Source organism: Rattus norvegicus, chromosome 7 (genome assembly GCF_021556685.1).
Source record: "Rattus norvegicus strain SHRSP/BbbUtx chromosome 7, alternate assembly SHRSP_T2T, whole genome shotgun sequence".
NCBI classification, from domain to species: domain Eukaryota; kingdom Metazoa; phylum Chordata; class Mammalia; order Rodentia; family Muridae; genus Rattus; species Rattus norvegicus.
In genome coordinates this window covers 88693300-88711841 of record NC_141540.1, presented here as the reverse complement: position 1 = coordinate 88711841, position 18542 = coordinate 88693300, and the positions used below count along the sequence as shown (strand labels likewise).

The window sequence follows — 18542 nt, the reverse complement described above, 5'->3', positions numbered from 1 at the left end:
TTTATGGGATACAATGAAAACAATTACAAGAGGAAAACTCATCGCTTTGGGTGCCTCCAATTAGAAACTGGAGACAGCATACATTAGCTGCTTCACAGCACACCTGAAAGCTCTAGAACAAAAAGAAGGAAATACACCCAAGAAGAGTAGACAGCAGGAAACTCAGGGATGAAATCAACCAAGTAGAAACAAAAAGAAATATACAAAAATCAACAAAATTAGGGAGCTGGTTTTTTGAGATAATCAAAAAGATAGATAAAATCTTTGCCAGAATAACTAGAAGGCACAGAGAGAAATTAACAAAATCAAAAATGAAAAGAGAGATATAACAACAGAACCTGAGGAAATTTAAAAAATCATCTGTTTCTACCACAAAATCCTATATTCAACAAAAGTGGAAAATCTGGATGAAAGGGACAATTTTCTAGAGAGATACCAGGTACCAAAGTTAAATATGGATCAGATAAACCATCTAAACAGTCCTATAAATCCTAAAGAAATAGAAGCAATTATTAAGTCTCCCAACTACAAAAAGCTGAGGACCAGATGGGACTAGTGCAGAATTCTATTAGACTTCATAACAATACTGTCCAAACTATTCCACAAAATAGAAACAGGAGGAGCACTACCCATTTCCTTTTATGAAGGCACAAATATACTTATACCAAAACCACACAAAGACCCAAGATAGAAAGAGGACTTCAGACCAATTTCCCTTATGAATAGCAATGCAAAAATACTCAATAATATCCTTGCAAACCGAGTCCAATTACACATCAAAATGATTATCCATCCTGATCAAGTAGGCTTCATCCCAGAGATGCAGGGATGGTTCAATATATGGAAATTCATGAATGCAATTCACTATTTAAACAAACTCAAAGAAAAAAAACACATGATCATCTCATTAGATGCTGAGAAATCATTTGACAAAATTCAGCACCCCTTCATGTTAAAAGTCTTAGAAAGATGAGGAATGTAAGGCCCATACCTAAACATAATAAAAGCAATATACAGCAAACAGTAGCCAACATCAAACTCAGTAGAGAGAATGGTGAAGCAATCCCACTAAAATCAGGGACTAAACAAGGCTGCCCACTCTCTCCCTACTTATTCAATATAATTCTTGAAGTCCTTGCCAGAGCAATCAGACAACAAAAGGAGGCCGAATAGATACAAATTGGAAAGGAAGAAGTCAAAATATCAGTCTTTTCAGATGATATTGTAGTATACTTAAGTGACCCCAATAGTTCCACCAGAGAACTACTAAGCCTGATAAACTACTTCAGCAATGTGTCTGGATATAAAATTAACTCAAACAAATCAGTAGCCTTCCTCTACTTAAAAGATGTACAGGCTACAAAAAAAATTAGGGAAATAATACCCTTTCCAATACTCCCAAATAATATAAAATACCTTGGTGTGACTCTAAACAAGCAAGTGAAATATCTGTCTGACAAGAACTTCAAGTCTTTGAAGAAAGAAATTGAAGAAGATCTCAGAGGCTAGAAAGAACTCCCATGTTCATCGATTGGCAGGATTAATATAGTAAAAATTGCCATTTTGCCAAAACCATCTACAGATTCAATGCGATCCCCATGAAAATTCGAACTCAATTCTTCATAGAGCTAGAAAGAGCAATTTGCAAATTCATTTGTAATAACAAAAAACAAAAAACAAACAAATAAAAGGATAGCAAAAACTATCCTCAACAATAAAAGAACTTCTAGGGGAATCACCATCTCTGACCTCAAGTAGTATTACAGAGCAATAGTTATAAAAACTGTATGGTATTGGTAAAGATACAGGCAGATAGATCAATAGAATAGAATGGAAAATGTAGAAACGAACACACACACCTATGGTCACTTGATCTTTGACAAAGGAGCTAAACCATCCAGTGGTAAAAAGATAACATTTTCAAAAATGGTCCTGGTTCAACTGGCGGTTAGCATTTACAAGAAGGAAAATGGCCTCATTCTTATTGGTCTGTACAAAGCTTAAGTCCAAGTGGATCAAGGACCTCCACATGAAACCAGATATATTCAAACTAATAGAAGAAAAAGTGGGGAAGAACCTCGAACACATGGGCACTGGGCAAAATTTCCTGATCAAAGGACCAATGGCTTATGCTCTAAGAACAATAATCGAAAATGGGACCTTAGAAAACTGCAAAGCTTCTGTAAAGCAAAGGACACTGTCATTAAGACAAAATGGAAACCAATAGATTGGGAAAAGATTGTTACCAATCCTACATCTGATAGAGGGCTAATATCCAAATATATAAAGAACTAAAGAAGTTAGAAACGAAAGAGTCAAATAACCCTATTAAAAATTGGGTACAGAGTTAAACAAAACATTCTCAGCTGAGGAATATTGAATGGCTGAGAAGTACCTAAAGAAATGTTCAACATCTTTAGTCATCAAGTAAATGCAAATCAAAACAACCCTGAGATTCCACCTCACATCAGTCAGAATGACTAGGATCAAAAACTCAAGTGAAAGCAGATGCTGGCGAGGATGTGGAGAAAGAGGAACATTCCTATGTTGTTGGTAGTATTGCAAAGTAGTACAACCACTCTGGAAATCAGTCTGGAGGTTCTTCAGAAAATTGAACATTGCACTAACTAAGGACCCAGCTATACCACTCCTGGGCATATACCCAAAAAATGCTACAACATATAACAAAAACATGCTGCACTGTTCATAGCAGCCTTATTTATAATAGCCAGAAGCTGGAAAGAACCCAGATGCCCTTCAACAGAGGAATGGATACAGAAATGTTGTACATCTACACAATGGAGTATTACTCAGCTATCAAAAACAATGACTTCATGAAATTTGTAGGCAAGCAAATGGATGGGATTAGAAAATATCATCCTGAGTGAGGTAACCCAAACACACACAGAGAGAGAGAGAGAGAGAGAGAGAGAGAGAGAGAGAGAGAGAGAGAGAGAGAGAGAAAATCACATATGGTATGCACTCACTGATAACTGGATATCAGTTCAAAAGTTCAAATTACCCAAGATAACAATCTAGAGAACACATGAAGCTCAAGAAGGAGGATGAGCGAAGTGTGGATGCTTCAGTATTTCATGGAAAGGGGGCCAAAATACTTAGAGGAGGAAATGAGGAGAGAAAGTGTGGAGCGAAGGCTTAAGGAATGGCCATTCAGAGCCTGCCCCACCTGGTGGGGATTCAGTATATATATATATATATATATATATATATATATATATATATATATATATATATATATATACACACATATATATCCATCAAAACTGGACAATATTGATGAAATCAAGTAGTACATGCTGACAGGAGCCTGATACAGCTGTCTCCTGAGAGACTCATACAGAGTGTGACAAATATAGAGGCGAATTCAAGCAGCAAACCATTAAACTGAGAATAGGGTCCCCCTTGAGAAGTTATAAAAAGGATTGAAGGAACTGAAGGGACTTGCAACCCCATAAGAACAGCAATACCAACTAACCAGAGCTTCCAAAGACTAAACCACTACCCAAATGCTACACAAGGACAATCCCATGGTAGAATGCATATGTAGCAGAGGATGGCCTTGTTGGGCACCAATGGGAAGAGAAGCCATTCATCCTGCCAGGGATGGATGCCCCAGTGTAGGGGAATGTCAGTAGGGAGGCAGGAAGGGGGTATTTGGGGAGGGGGAAATACCCCTATAGAAGAAGGTGGAGGGGGATGGGATAGGGGACTTGGACAGGAATCAGGGAAAGAGAAATAGTTGAAATATAAATAAAAAATATCCAATAAAAAATGCTCAGGGAAACTGTGCTAATTGACTGTAGCATTGTTCCTCTGAAAACTAAGCCTCTCTTTCTCACAGTCCTCTCAAATATAGTTATGGAACAATTTTCTATATACCCTTGGCAGTTCTACTTGTGATGAAGCCTATTTTCCTTATCTTACCTAAACGCAAATTCATGCTTACTTCTTACATAGTATACATTCTATAAGAGCTAAATTAAAATATCACAGAAGCTCAGAAAAAATGTTATCATCTAAGACATTTTACTTGTGCAATACAAGAAAAACTCATTTCTTTCATTTGTTCATCACAATAAACATAATATAGCATTCATAAACATAATTCTAAAGTTTTTTGGTTCATAACTTCCAATTTTCCCAATGTAAATACTATGGCACACACGGTAGTAAACAAGGGCAGTATTATTTTAAAAACTATTCACCAAGGTTTTTAAAATGCATAAAAATCATAAGATAAATGGTTTTATTCACATTGAACTTAGCAATAGAAGAATCAGCAAAAGCAATAGTAAAAATATGTCAATGTGCTTCCTGAAAAACAGTCAGGGTACTTGCATTATAGTTTGAATGCCTTGTTATTGAAAGCAAAAAATTCAACAAGGTTATGTGCACTTTCTAGAACATGAATGTTAGCAAAAGTAACACAAAATAGATTAACATTTTGAAATACTAATTCAAACCTTCCTTTTCTTCATGGAATAACTTCAACTTGAGATAAAGGGTAGGTTACTGTTCCTTTTAGAATTGCATTGTGTTCTTCTGCCTTGTTCACTGGGAATAAGCTGAATAAGAAACTTATTCTTACAAAATAAGAAAATTAACCTCTGCGTACATGAAGGTCCATTTTTTACTGAACTAGTTCAGTAGTTGCTCTACTGAATCTTTTTTTTTTTTTTGGTTCTTTTTTTTTTTTTCGGAGCTGGGGACCGAACCCAGGGCCTTGCGCTTCCCAGGCAAGCGCTCTACCACTGAGCTAAATCCCCAACCCCTCTACTGAATCTTATCTAAAGTATTTTTAATACACTTTTTACTCAAACTATGTACTCGTTCCAGTACAACTTTCAGTGTTGGTTTTCAAGACTCCATGGAAATACCATCATCCTTTAATAATACTAGTGTCTCTTATTAAAAGAGTATTTTGTTCACAACTCATGCATACCCTTACAAACAAACACACACACACACACACACACACACAAACACACACACAAACACATGCACATACATAGACACATTATATCATTTGATTATCATATTCAGCACAATAAAATTATACATAGATGTTCTTCTGTTCTTTCCAGAGATGAATAATAAAAATATCTGTAATGATCAGTACAGAAATAAGTATTTTAGTATTAAGTATATACTACACCATGGTATCTAAAGTGAACCATGATTAAACAGGTAGACACTTAGGACCTGTGAAGTGTAAGATACTTCAATAGTGTCTCACCACACTTTGTTTTGTTTGTGTAGAAATGTTAGCTTATTGTATGTTTGTGTTTTTTTTTAATCAGACTGTAGGTTTTCTTTCTCTTTTTTCTTTTTTCTTTTCTTTTTTTGTGGTGGTTTTGTTTGTTTATTTATTTATTTATTTATTTATTTATTTATTTATTTATGCCAGTGCAATGTTCAATATGTACAAAACTGAAGTGTTGTTTTTAGAGAAATTTGTGGTAAGTTGACTTCACAGATGTGGGACCCATAGACAAAACATACCTTGTTTTCTGAGGCTATTCCAGTGTGAACCCTGAAGGTGATCCATGAGAAGGAACTTTTGTGAATGTGAGGATGTGTGTGGATGAGTTTGTGCCTGGACTTAGGAGGAGATTAATTCACTGAACTCCAACAGCTTTGAATGTGTCCAGGCTGCACGCTGTAACACAGGACTTTATTTCCATATAGTCAGCTCTGTGCTCTTTCTAAACACAGGATTGCTGTAGTTGCTGTTCTTCAGGAGATGAGCATCCTATATAAGAATCACCAAAAAATGTATCTCAAAGCAATTAATGTACTGACACTGTTTTACAGCAAAACTCCGGGAGTCCTGCTTTGATCCAGGCAATATAATGAATGGTACCAGACTTGGAATGGATTATAAATTGGGGTCAACAGTTACCTATTACTGTGATGCTGGCTATGTTCTCCAAGGTTATTCAACACTCACGTGTATCATGGGAGACGATGGAAGACCTGGATGGAATAGAGTCCTACCAAGTTGTCATGGTAAGAAATACAACTTTTGATAACTTATTATTATTATATAAAATATTCTATATTCTTAACAGACATTCCTCTAAAATCCAAATACCAGTGTGTTATAGACAATAGAAAGAGTTTATGAAGTGTTGAAAAAGAATTTCATAAAAAATTTCTTCAGAAAAGTGTATATATTCTTAGCTGTCTCTATGAAGGCATAGTTTGTGTAACAAAGGAGTATTGTCAATGCATAGATATTTATAAATGTTTTATTTTACATATCTGGATTAAGTGATAATTTGACACAATTAGATAAATGTAATACCATGTTATTGATGTGAAAATTTATTTCAAACAAGGAACAGAACAACATGCATTTCTCTAAAAAGAAGATGTTAGAAGGAAAAACAATACTCCAGTGTTTTAAAACTGTATACTTGCACACAATTCTGTATAAAAAGGCCTTTCAAGGACAAGCAAAGATTTCAGTGTAGAAGACTAATACAGACATGTAAGTGATTTGAATGACCTTAATGCGTTGTGCCAAGGTGCACACAGGCTATTAGAAAATGATGTCACCTGGGAAAGAGTATCCAAGTATGAGTACCACCAATGAGTCATAAAATCAACCCATTTAGTTATGATCATGATTTTTAAAATAGATATATAATTGAGTCAAATATACTTGAAGTAAAAAGAAGAAAATATTCAGATTCACAAAATAAAGCAAAAGAAACTTTATTTTTGGAATATTTAGTTTTATGTACAGATATGCAAATATAATAGATATATGTTGCTCCTATGTATAAATGGATGTATGTATAGCCATCTATTTGTGTGTTCATTGGGCCATTCTGTAAAAATAAATACATTACCTTAGATTATATTTTAAGAAATGAAATAGAAAGAAAAAGGTCCTTGATATGATGAGGAAATGAATGGATTGTCAGTTTCTAACATACATCTACTTATTCTCATATAATGTATTCATTTGAAATAATTATGTATGATTATGGATTTACCCAAGTTATTTGATCTCTTTAAGCTTATTTTTTCTTACTGATCAAATTAGGAAATTTCATACTCACCTACAAATTTGTTTGTGTGAGAAACAGAGAGCCAAATTCTAATCCCAGGTTGTAATCTCAGAGTTTAGGCGACTGAGGTATGGCAGTTCTCAGTGAACCTGGAATACATAGCAAAATCCCAAGTCAAACAGTCAACTAAATAAAATACTCTAGTGAAATAGTTCAGTCATAGGTGGAACATTAGTGATGTATTTGTTGATTTCTTCTGAAACAAAATTATTTAAAAATAATCATTGTGGTGGTTTTAATGTGCTTGTCCTGGGGAATGGCACTATTAGGAGGTGTGGCCTTGCTAGAGGACGTGTATTACTGTGGGTGTAGGCATGGAGACTCCCCACAGCTGCCTAGAAAACAGTCTGCTCCTGGCTTCCTTTGGAAAAAGATGTAGAAGTCTCAGCTCCACTAGCACCATGACTCCATGGGCGTTGCCATGTTTCCTGACTTGATGATAATGGACTGAACCTTAGAACCTGTAATCCAGCCCCATCACTTGATGATAATTGACTGAATTCCACTATCAAAACCTGTAATCCAGCCCCAATTTATGTGGTCTTCTATAAAAGTTCTTGGTCAAGGAGCCTCTTCATAGTAATGGAAATCATTAGTAAGACAAAAGTTTGTACTAGGAACTGGGTCATTCCTCTGATAGGCCTGACCATATTTTTGTTTGAAGGAATGTGGATTTTAAGAGTTGAATTTTGAAAGCCAGGGATTGCTTTAAGTGAGACTTAATGGACCATCTTAAAGAAATATAGAAGTATATTAGTGCTGCAAGTGATTTGAACTCTGAAGATCATTCTTCTGAAGTTTTCTGAAGATCACATTCTGAAGAATGTGGCTGCCTTTTGCCCTCATCTGCAGATCATGCTTGAGGCTGAGGTAAAGAGATTTCAATCATGGCATGGACAATAGAAGTGTCAACTCAACCAAACTTAGACTTTAACACAATGGTTCACTCTTATGAGAAATATTCTGATCAAAAGTTGCAGCTTAAAAATAAAAAGAATACAAAATGTATGGTTCAAGTAATAAAGGGGCACCAGGAAAAGAAGTAGAGGTGAATCCTGTATTCATGGAGATAAACAGATTAAGGTACTAGTAATCTAATTTTGGCAAAGTACCACCCAGGTAAGCTTATTGTTTGTTTGAAGTTGAACAAGGAACAGTTTAGACTTTTAATCTGGAATGAACTACAATCTAGAAATGGAGGACAGGCTTTTAATCCAGACTTTGAATCTGAAAGATTTAGGCTTTTGATCCAGATCTTGAGGCAGAATGGCCATGAAACCTTAGGATCAGGCATGGTGGTACATACCTTTAATCCCAGGAGACAGAGACAAGCAGATCTCTCTGTTCAAGTTCAGTCTACAGAGCAAGTTCTGCAGACTTAGGCAGTGAGGTAATTGGAAAACAGAAAGCTTGTGATAATGTAATAAAACAAGGGGGCCATGTTTCAGGTCCAGCAAGCAACAGAGCTATATAGTTTTGGCCACGTGCCTCTAGTCTTAGAGGTTAGACTAGAAGGGGCTACTGGAAATACTGGTGCTAGTTATCTGGAGCTAAGAAATTATGTGATTAAGAAGAGATGAGCATTAGTGAGGTGAAATCTTCTGGGAGTTGTTTTCTGAGAGCACAAAGAAGCTGTGTTCCAGAGATAGCCAAGGTTGTACCTGGTGCTGCAGTAGTACTTGGGAATGTCTAACAGTCGCCCAACTAGTACTGGTTTTGAAAGGATGGGTGGGTCATAAGAGCAGCTGAGGCTTGGAGAAAGGTCATGGAAGGCCTGGTAAAGGTTGAACCTCAGTTACAGTTGTCAGCCCGGGACTGAAGGGGTCATGCAAAGAAGTAAGCCTATGAGGGGCTATTGGTGAAGCCTAGTTGCAACAGAAGATCCCATTAGATTGGAGCTGTCAGTGCCATGGAATAACCACCAAGAACAGATGCACTGGAGTGGAGTCAACCAGAACCTGGAGTGCTATAGACAGCAAAGCTGCAGAAGTGACCCAAGCCATTTGGTGGAGCCCAAAAGGTCATGTGTGGATTCCAGAGATTGGAACAAGAAGCTGTGGAATTGAAGTTGCTATGAACCCGAGATGTTAAAGATGCCAGAGCTGCTGGATATCTGCTGAGGAAAGCAGTTAATAGACAGCGGAGTTAGTCCAAAAGAAAGAAGAGAAAGAAGTGTATTGCAGTCATCGAAGCAGGAAGCTGTTGGATGTCTAAAGAGAACTTTGACATCAGACTTGGAGATGCTGAGTTTGGACTTTGCCCAGCTGGCTTTTGTCTTGCTTTGGTCCAAGATTGCCTCATTATCACATTTTGGAATGGCAATGTACATCCTGTGATATTGGAGGTATGTGACCTGCATTTTGATTTTTATTTTATTGGGGATTATAGTTATGTGATTAGATGAACATAAGAAGAAACTTTGAACTTTGGGCTTTTAACATTGTTGAGACTGTTATAGACTATGGAGAGTTTTGATGTTGGTCTAAATGTTTAAGCATATGCTATGGTTAGGTATGGCCCACATAGACTCATTTGAACAAGACTTTATTTGAACAAGTCTATGGGAATCAGAGAATGGAATATGGTGGTTTGAATATCCTTGGCCGAGGAAATCATACTATTACACATACATACACGTGTGTGTGTGTGTGTGTGTATGCGTGTGTGTGTGTGTGTGTGTGTGTGTGTACATATATATTTCATTTTGGTAGTAAACATACCATTATGTTTCTTAATATGTGAGCACTTGCATATTTCACTTACATCCATAGAATACAGAGACATTTATTACTTTTAGCTTACTCAAAGGCAAAGTTCATGAAAATCATATTAAATTTGTTCATTTGATACTTAAATTGTAAGAAAAAATAACTTGAAGATAAATTAGTCATAACAACTTAATATGTACTACAGTTAGAGAATACAAACTTTCAAGTTATAACTAGATATATTTAATTTAAATAATATTTAAATGTAAGTTTAATCACTCCTTGGCCTTTTGGTTAAGATCAAGTTTAGCTATGAGTACTTATTCAAAATTTAGATAGTACACTTGATCATGGCTTATGGCTTAAATGTGTGGCTTAGATTACAATATTTTATGAAGTTATTGGAAGTCTATTATATAATTCAATGTATTTGCTATCTCACAAAAAGAATTAGAAATATTTTAGAGGACTAATAAGAATATTGCTATCCTATTTATTTCCTTAATTTTAATTATATATAACATTAACTGGCTTTCTAATATAGTAACAACATTTAAGGGTCAGTTATTGCCTACATCATATGTAAGTGTTCCAGAAATTTCACTGTTCTTAAAAATAAATTGTTACTTTTAGAAGACATTTTCTATTTATGGGTGACTAAATAATATTGTAAAATTACATATATTTAATTCAATGATTATATTCTCTGCCCCATTGTAATCTTTTTTTGACAATCTGTTTTTTTCCTAATAAACTTTCCCAGATATTTGTGGAACTTCTCTGATCCAACTTGATGTATAAATGTGTGATATCATCTAATGAGTCTTTGATAGGAAAGCAGTTATGTGGTAGCAACTCCCTTTCAATCTGTCTCTTCCAATTATATTCTCCAGTTGTAGTGGTTGCTTCTGCTATATGTTAGTATGTTCATGCCACTGTTACTTATTTTAATACTACTGGAGAATTAGGTGGCTGCTTCTGTACAGCTTTTCATACCAGATCTCATCCAACAGAGCCTAAGAGCCTAAGGATTTGAAAACATTGTCAGGGCATGTTAAACTATGCTTGAATATTCAAAAAGTTCATAGTTGCCTGTTAGAATATGATACATAATGCTAAAAACAAATGCTTTGAGTATCTATTTGTGTTGTGTGTTAGCACTGAAACCAAAAGTTTGTGCTATCTTTTTGACATAAGACTTCAACCACCTGGTGATAGTATGTAAGCTCACAACATAACTTCGTTTGCCTTCTTAATGTTTTCTGAGATTCACTTAAGAAACACATAAAGTGCTATGGAATGGTCATTTACCAATTTTGGCTAAGCATATGATTAATATATATACACAGACTCATAAAAAGAAGACTTACAGGCTAGAGCAGAATCATAGCAATTTACAAGATACAATGGAATTAAAAGGTGGGTTTATTACCTCTGCTTAGGATTATGTTTCATTTTCATTCTCAAAAAATATGTTTTAAGGAGCTTAGTATAGATACATTGAGATTTATGTTTGTCAGTAATAGGTCCAAAACAATTGCATTGTGTTGTAATTTCTGCTCAGTGATGAGAAACCCTGCAGTTTATCACAGAAGATTGTCACATATACTAAAAGGTAGCAAAAAAGCATATGCATAACCATAATTTTCTTGAATTTAACATAAGAAAACTGTTTTTAGAAACCAATTTTTTCTATGTAATTTCAGAAGCATCTGTTGAACAAAAATGTAGTTGTTAACAAACATATTGGATTAAAATAACAGCCATGTATGAGGGTTATTCATAAATCTCATTAAATCTCATTCAATATTAAGAAAGGAAATTAAGCAAATAGGGATCTCTCTCTCTCTCTGTGTATATTATAATATTATAATATTATAAATTATAATATAATATATTATATAATATATATATTATCCTACTTAATCGTGTTGACTTATTTTAACTAAAGGGACAGTTGTAAGTTAGCTTAGAGCACTGAGTCCTCTAAGAGGTATACCTTCTCAGATAACCAGTTTTTCTGTTCTATTCTCCATGTAGTAGTTTATGAAAGTAAGGATGACTTTTAAAGCATGCATGGGTGTGGGCCTCTGTGCTGGATTTTTCCATGGAGGTCTCTGGTCTGGCTAGGTGTGGGGGTTCAGGAGAAGGGATGAGAACTCAGGCAGGAGTGGAAGGGCTCTTCACCACTTCCACTGGTGTTGTTCTGACTCTGTTTCAGGTCAGGATTAGCCAGCAGAGGACTGACTAGTTGGCAAGGGATGTAAGAGGTTTTCTGGTGACAATTTTGGGAGAGTAGATCTCTTGCCCAAGCATCAGTGTTACAGCTCTTTTGACAGAAGCTCTCAGATGATGATGGAATGATTCTTGCACACCTTTAGTACTGAACACGATTCTTAAATACAGTTTTAGGATGATTCAGTGTCTGAAAACAGGTACTTCCTATTGGTTTGGCCTGAGAGCTTGGGAAGACCTCATCTACATATTTGAAGTCATGGTCATGCCTCTATGATTGATCTGTCTTGAGCATGTCATCAAGTCCTCACCTGTGGAAGAGGGGCTTGGGGCATTGCCCTAGGTGACTGGTCTGACTCAAACCTCTCTATAGGGGGTCTGTGGGGACCTGCAGCTAGTGAGGCTTTGATCTTCTTGGGGACTGGGAGTGTACCTGCCATCCCTTTTAGGGTCTTGGGGATTTGACATATCTCAACAGGAATCAGTACCTTTCACAGCCCGCCGCCCAACATATGGGATACATAAGCATCAATTCAAGGACACAATGGCTTTGCAAAAAAAAAAAAAAAACCCACAAACAACAACAACATACCTGATTAGGTTATAATACTAAGGTACACTTTATCTGCCCCAACACACTGTTTCTCCTTTACTCTGTTTCCATGGATATGCTCTACCATTCGCATCATTGTTTCTTCCAACCATAATTTCTGTTCCCACTCAGAGCTTCCACAGTTCCTGTTTTCTTAGCCTGAAATATTCTCCAATTTTTGCTTTCTGTTCTTGTTATAAGCACCAGGACCAAAATCAGTTGGGGAGGAAAGGGTCGTTGTTGCTGTTATTGTTGGTTTTCACTGTGAAGGAAAGCAAGGATATGAGTTCAGGTAGGAAATTAAGAAGACACCATAGAAGAAAACTGCTTACTAACTTGGTCTCCATAGCTTGTTCAGGTTTCTTTGTGTAATATTGGATGCTCTGGAGCCCACTCCTTAGAGAAGGCTGGTGTTGAACGCACAAAGATCTGTCTTCTTCTGCCTCTCATGTGCTTCAATTAATGACCTGCATTTTTATAGTTTATGACTACTTGTCCAGATGTGACACACCCTATAACACACTAGTATCTCTCACATAATCATCATTCAAAAAAGTGGCCCACAGACTTTCCTGCAATGACCAATTGAATGGAAGCATTTTCTCAATTGGCATTCCCATTTCCCAGGTGATTCAACATTGTGTCAAATTGACAAAAATGTAAGTACCAAAAATTATATTTTCAACACTTGCTTGACTGTCTTTCTCACTTACTTTAAAATATGAACACTTGTCTTACAGTTAAAAAAAATTCCTAGTTATTTTTGCCCCGATTCATAGATCTCAGAATGGAATCAGTATCTACACCTGAAACAACAACTGTATGCCCATAATAAAAATATCTCTGATATATAAAAAACCCCAGGTACACTAAGGGCCTCAGAAACTTGAAAGTAAATTATGAAATATGACATTATTTTAGTAGTAAACTATCAAAGGAAATAGCCATGGATCATACCCTTCCAAGTGCACAATCTGGTGAAACACATAGAAGCAAAATCTATGTTCACAATAAAAGGTCTAAAAACACAGATAGATGGCTCCAACTTACTTACAAAGAGACTTTAAGTTTCACTACAATCCCAGGAGCAGAATTTGTGTTATAAGTGAAGAAAACAAATAAGCAAACAAACAAAATAAAGTTCCGTTAATGTTCAAAGTCATGCCTTTTTAACAAATTGTCTCACAAAGCTTTTATTATTACATTGGATGAGCTCTCCAATGATCAATCATAGGAACAGTGGGATAAGGTGGGAAGATGTCAGTGAGCCTTAGGTTTTTTGTTTTTGTTTTTGTTTTTGTTTTTTTTAAGATTTATTTATTTTATATATGTGAGTCCATCGCCACTGTCTTCAGACACACCAGAAGAGGGCATCAGATCACACCACAGATGGTTGAAAGCTACCATGTAATTACTGGGAATTGAACTCAGGACCCCTGGCAGAGCAGTCAGTACTCAACCACAGACCCATCTCTCCCGCCCAAGTCATAGATTTTTAACACAATAGAAAGCTAGATTTCTAATGTTCTCAAATAAGTTTTGTTGTTGGTGTTGGGAGAGGTTTGACTCCAAAGGATTCACAGGATGTCATCCTGCAAGAGTTCTTGTTCCTGAAATTTGAGTTAGGTTGAGAAATTGGTGTACAGGCTGGCAAAGCTGAACTAAGAGAACATAACTAGCCCTCCTTCTGGCTGAATAAGTGAAGGATAGTGTGACAGACTGAGAGCTCGTGTTGTGAACTTACTCCCTTTATTTAGGGAATATTACATCCATAAATGTAGTTTTTAATTGTCCTTTTGTTCACATTACCAATCAGCTTACAAAGTGTTCTTAATTGGCTTAGGAAGTCTCATTACTTTTATTTAACTTCTTCAAGCCTGCCTCTTATATGGCAAGAGATATTTCTCTTATCCTCCTTACCTGATTCCTACTGTATTATCCACTAGATTTTATTTGAAATTCTCTTTAAAACTACTTTATTTCTGAATACTTTTTTAATCAAGGCAGGTTGCAGGACTGAGGGAAGTGGAGTCAGGAGAATCAGGAGTTGAAGGGCAACCTTGGATGCACTGAGAATTTGAAGCCAACTTGGAGTGCATGAATTTTTGTTTTAAACACCGAGTTACTGAATAAGTTCATGTGGTTTCCATAGTGATCACACATGTTCAATCACAGTACAGTGATATGTAAACTCAAAACTAAATTAATACTCAGTAAGTAATTTTATTTTAACAGTTTTTGGAGTATATCTTTAAAATAATTCTGCCATAGTGCTGGAGAGTTGACTTAGTGGTTAATCAAAGTCTTGCTTTTGAATACTTGTCATGCTTCTATGGTCTTACATAAGTGGGGATTTATTGACTTTTCTTTTCTTTTTTTAATTTCTACAACCTAAGAATGCTCAGAATATTTCTGTTGGAACTTTAGTACATTTTGTGTAGCTTCTTATAATATTTGAAAATTATTTATTAAAAATTCATACACTTAGCATAGTTTTAGAGCTTGAAATTTTTACATCTGGATTTTACGTCTGAAATTCACATCTGGATCAGATCTAATTGCTGGAAGGTGTTCTGGCAGAGTACAGAGGAAAAGAGGACAAATGTAGGCCTTCCTGCAAGATACAAGAAGACAGAGGTAAATGTTGAAACGGACAGAGTCTGTAGGGTACCCAAACTCTCTTCTGATTAACTTACTCCCCAAGTAAAAATCCAGCCCAGTGGTAATAGCACCGTTCTGTGTACTTGGGTTACTGGCACTCTGAAAAAGAACATACAAGAGTAAAGAGAGCCGTTTTCCTTTAAAGAATTTTACAAGAATTAAAACAAAGGAAATTTTTCCAATATTGGTGTTACATGCCTATAATTCTAGTAATTAAGAGGTTGAGAAGTTCAAGATCACCTTTAGCTATATAGCATTTTTTGTGTATCCTAGAATAATTGATACTTTTTCTCAAAAATGGGACCTACTAATACTTAATAATAATGAAAAAAATAAGAATTATGTGTATTGTGTTTCTATGAGAATCAAGGTGGCATTTTTGGTTTTGCCTTTTGTCCTATGTTACCCATATGAGTTTCTCAGTTTCTAAGTTTTAGTGGTCAGAGATCTGGTTAGTACTATACAGTAAAGTAACAATAGTTTTCAAGTAAAATAACGTCAACTTAAAGTCCTGGATGTTTCCCTTTCTTTTGTTAAAGAAAATTTTACTAAGCTACATTTTTTAGCTCCAGTGATCAAGATTCTCGAAGATTTCCTTCAAGATTCCTAAGGGAGAATTTCATTTATACAAAGACAAAATTGAGCTGTGCACGTAAGTGAGACTCTGGTCCCCAACCACATGACCCTCAACAACCAGCCAGAGATCAATATCTTGAAAGGGACTTGAATTGAAATGATTCTGTTTTCCTTAGGAAACAATAGTGTAGTTTTGTCTACACTATTAGTTAGTTGAGGCATACTAACAAAATTGAAGATGTCAGCTCCTCCCTGAGGACAGCACTGTGCTGTAGAAGGTACCGCAAAGACCATCTCTCTCTCTCCAGGAAGGAGTAAAGCAGTTAAGGAAGTTCTCCTGCTGAATTCATGTTTATGACTTGTAACTTTTTGCAGTGGTTGAGGTCTAATTGACCTTCTTAAAGCCCTAGGAGAGCTCATTATATCTCCCAGAAGTTTGTAGATGGGAGCAGTTCCTCATTCGTTTGACCCGTGTTCAGGTGTAATTGAAGATATGCTTCCTCTTGTCATTTTAGTTCATAGTTCTCTCTCTTCCAAGCATGGTTGGTAAAAAGTAAAGCTCAACTTTAAGACTCAATATTTTATTTTTATTTCCAAAATGATGAAAATTTATTATTATTAAGCCATATGTTACCATAAAATGTTTCAAAGGTTTGATAATTTAGTCAATAGGAAAATATTAATAATGCATATTTCATTTGCTATATTTTCTAAAAGAATTATTATTTATTTTATGTATATGAGAATACCATAGCTATCTTCAGACAGACGAGAAGAGGACACTGGATCCCATTACAGATCATTGTGAGCCACTGTATGGTTCTTGAAAATTGAACTCAGGAACTCTGGAAGAACAATCAGTGCTCTTAACCACTGAGCCATCTCTCAAGCCCTCATATGTTTTCTTAATATAACATCTTTAGCAAAAGTCCACCATGTATTGAGGCATCATACTTAGTTCTAAAGGTACAGATAATATTAAAAGCATGGAAACAAAAACTTAATACCTCCTACAATCTAGAAATAAACATAACTACTAATGAGCCACATATACAATGACAGATACGATTATAGATGGCAGCCTTTCTCCTAAAATTACCCAATGGAGTGCTGTACAAAAATAGGAGCTTAATATAGCATTTAATTTAAGACAGACTTCCAAAGAGAGCAACACTGAGTTGAAGCTTTAGTACAAAATAGTACAAAGAAGTTTTTTCTATAAACTCATTTTACGCTAACATATTTGTGCTTTAAGTAACTTTAAAAAGAAACAGATTAGCATCACTCAAAATGTCTTAAAAATCCAATTCCAACTAAACTGCATGAAGGATTTTAGCTTCACAAAGCATCAATAATTCACTAGCAGTCATTTTCAGGGGTTGTCATTGTCATGTATGCTTTATCACAGAATCACAGGTTTGTGCCTGTCACAGAGGTGCAATAGTAGGAAATGGAAGGTCTTTACTTTTGCATGCTGAAATTCTTATAGCAAAGAGGAGAATGTCTAGGAACTGGTGTCACATTGGTTACACAACATGTCAACAGGATAAAGTTCACTCAACTTTGTACTCTAAGCAGATGACTTATATAGCCTGCATATTATATCACAATGTCTGAAATGGAGAGTCAAAAACAATGATATTCCATTCACACATTAACCATCTGCATCCCCAGGACTGCTACTAAATTTCTATGTCAGATGATGAAAATATCTTCCCAAGGATGCCAACCAGCTCCTAGCATCTTCTATTGAATGACTCTTTCTTTTACACTGATGGGAGCCATATCTCACAGAATCATTTTGGGTAAAGGGAAACCTTTCTGGTCAACAATATCTAATGAAAACAAAAACAATACATGAGGTGACAGGGTTGATCGTACATCTATTGATTTTACATATTGAGTCACTAGAGTGCCTTCCATGGCCAATAATTACCATGTTGTGATGAAAAATTTTACTACTAAATGTAACATGAAGGACTGGAGTAATGGCTCAGTAAGAAAGATCTCCCGCTTTTTCTTTTGCAGACAACTTATATATGATTGGTGGAACACACACAGGGCTGCTCATAACCTTTTGTAACTTCAGCTCCAGAGAATTACAGTCTTCTGTTCTCTGTAGGCACTTGCATTACCCAGGCATCTCCCCTCACCCCAACACATATAATCATAATCAAAATAAAATAAATATTTGAAAATAGCTCCAAAATAATATGAACTTATGCAAAAAATTATTACAGGGAGGATGGAGAATGATTTTAGCTTCTGTTCTGAAAAAAAGAAAGGAAAGGAAAACTCACAGCAATATTATTCACTGTTTTATTAATAAAGAGATAAGAATATACCAAAAGGTAGCACTCAATAAATGTTAAATGAAATAATAATGCATATTTAATTGGCTTTATTTTTAAAAGAATTTTATTTATTATATATATATGAGAATACTATATAATTATTGTATATAGTAATTTAATTTAAAGGAGTATTTATCACCATTATAAATTTAAAGAAAAAAATCACCATTGGAGGTTTTATCTCTAAGGCAAGTAAGCAAACAGAACCAAGCCATGAAAGGCATAGCTGGACACATGGATATTTCCACAGTGATCAAAGTTTTGAATAAACATGAGAAGGAAAAGCATCAACTTTAATTTTAAGGTCAATATTGGA

The 18542-nt window shown here is 35.5% G+C and overlaps 1 protein-coding gene and 1 long non-coding RNA gene across 3 annotated transcripts in view; one reads left to right on the top strand and one right to left on the bottom strand.

Moving 5' to 3' along the window:
* Csmd3 (CUB and Sushi multiple domains 3) overlaps positions 1-18542 on the top strand; it is a 1310498-nt gene that overhangs the window by 1009106 nt on the left and 282850 nt on the right. The window contains exon 31 of the mRNA XM_087559497.1: positions 5836-6030. Coding sequence (XP_087415623.1) covers positions 5836-6030 — 195 coding nt within the window. The remainder of the gene's footprint in view (positions 1-5835; positions 6031-18542) is intronic.
* The window catches only part of LOC120093811 (uncharacterized), a 64157-nt gene that overhangs the window by 11369 nt on the left and 34246 nt on the right, over positions 1-18542 (bottom strand). The window contains exons 2-4 of one of the 2 annotated variants that reach the window (XR_015624799.1): positions 12636-12897; positions 7092-7189; positions 5924-5997 (exon numbers count right to left, since the gene is read on the bottom strand). This is a non-coding gene — a long non-coding RNA (uncharacterized LOC120093811). The remainder of the gene's footprint in view (positions 1-5923; positions 5998-7091; positions 7190-12635; positions 12898-18542) is intronic. The other variant, XR_015624798.1, reaches the window with a different exon arrangement.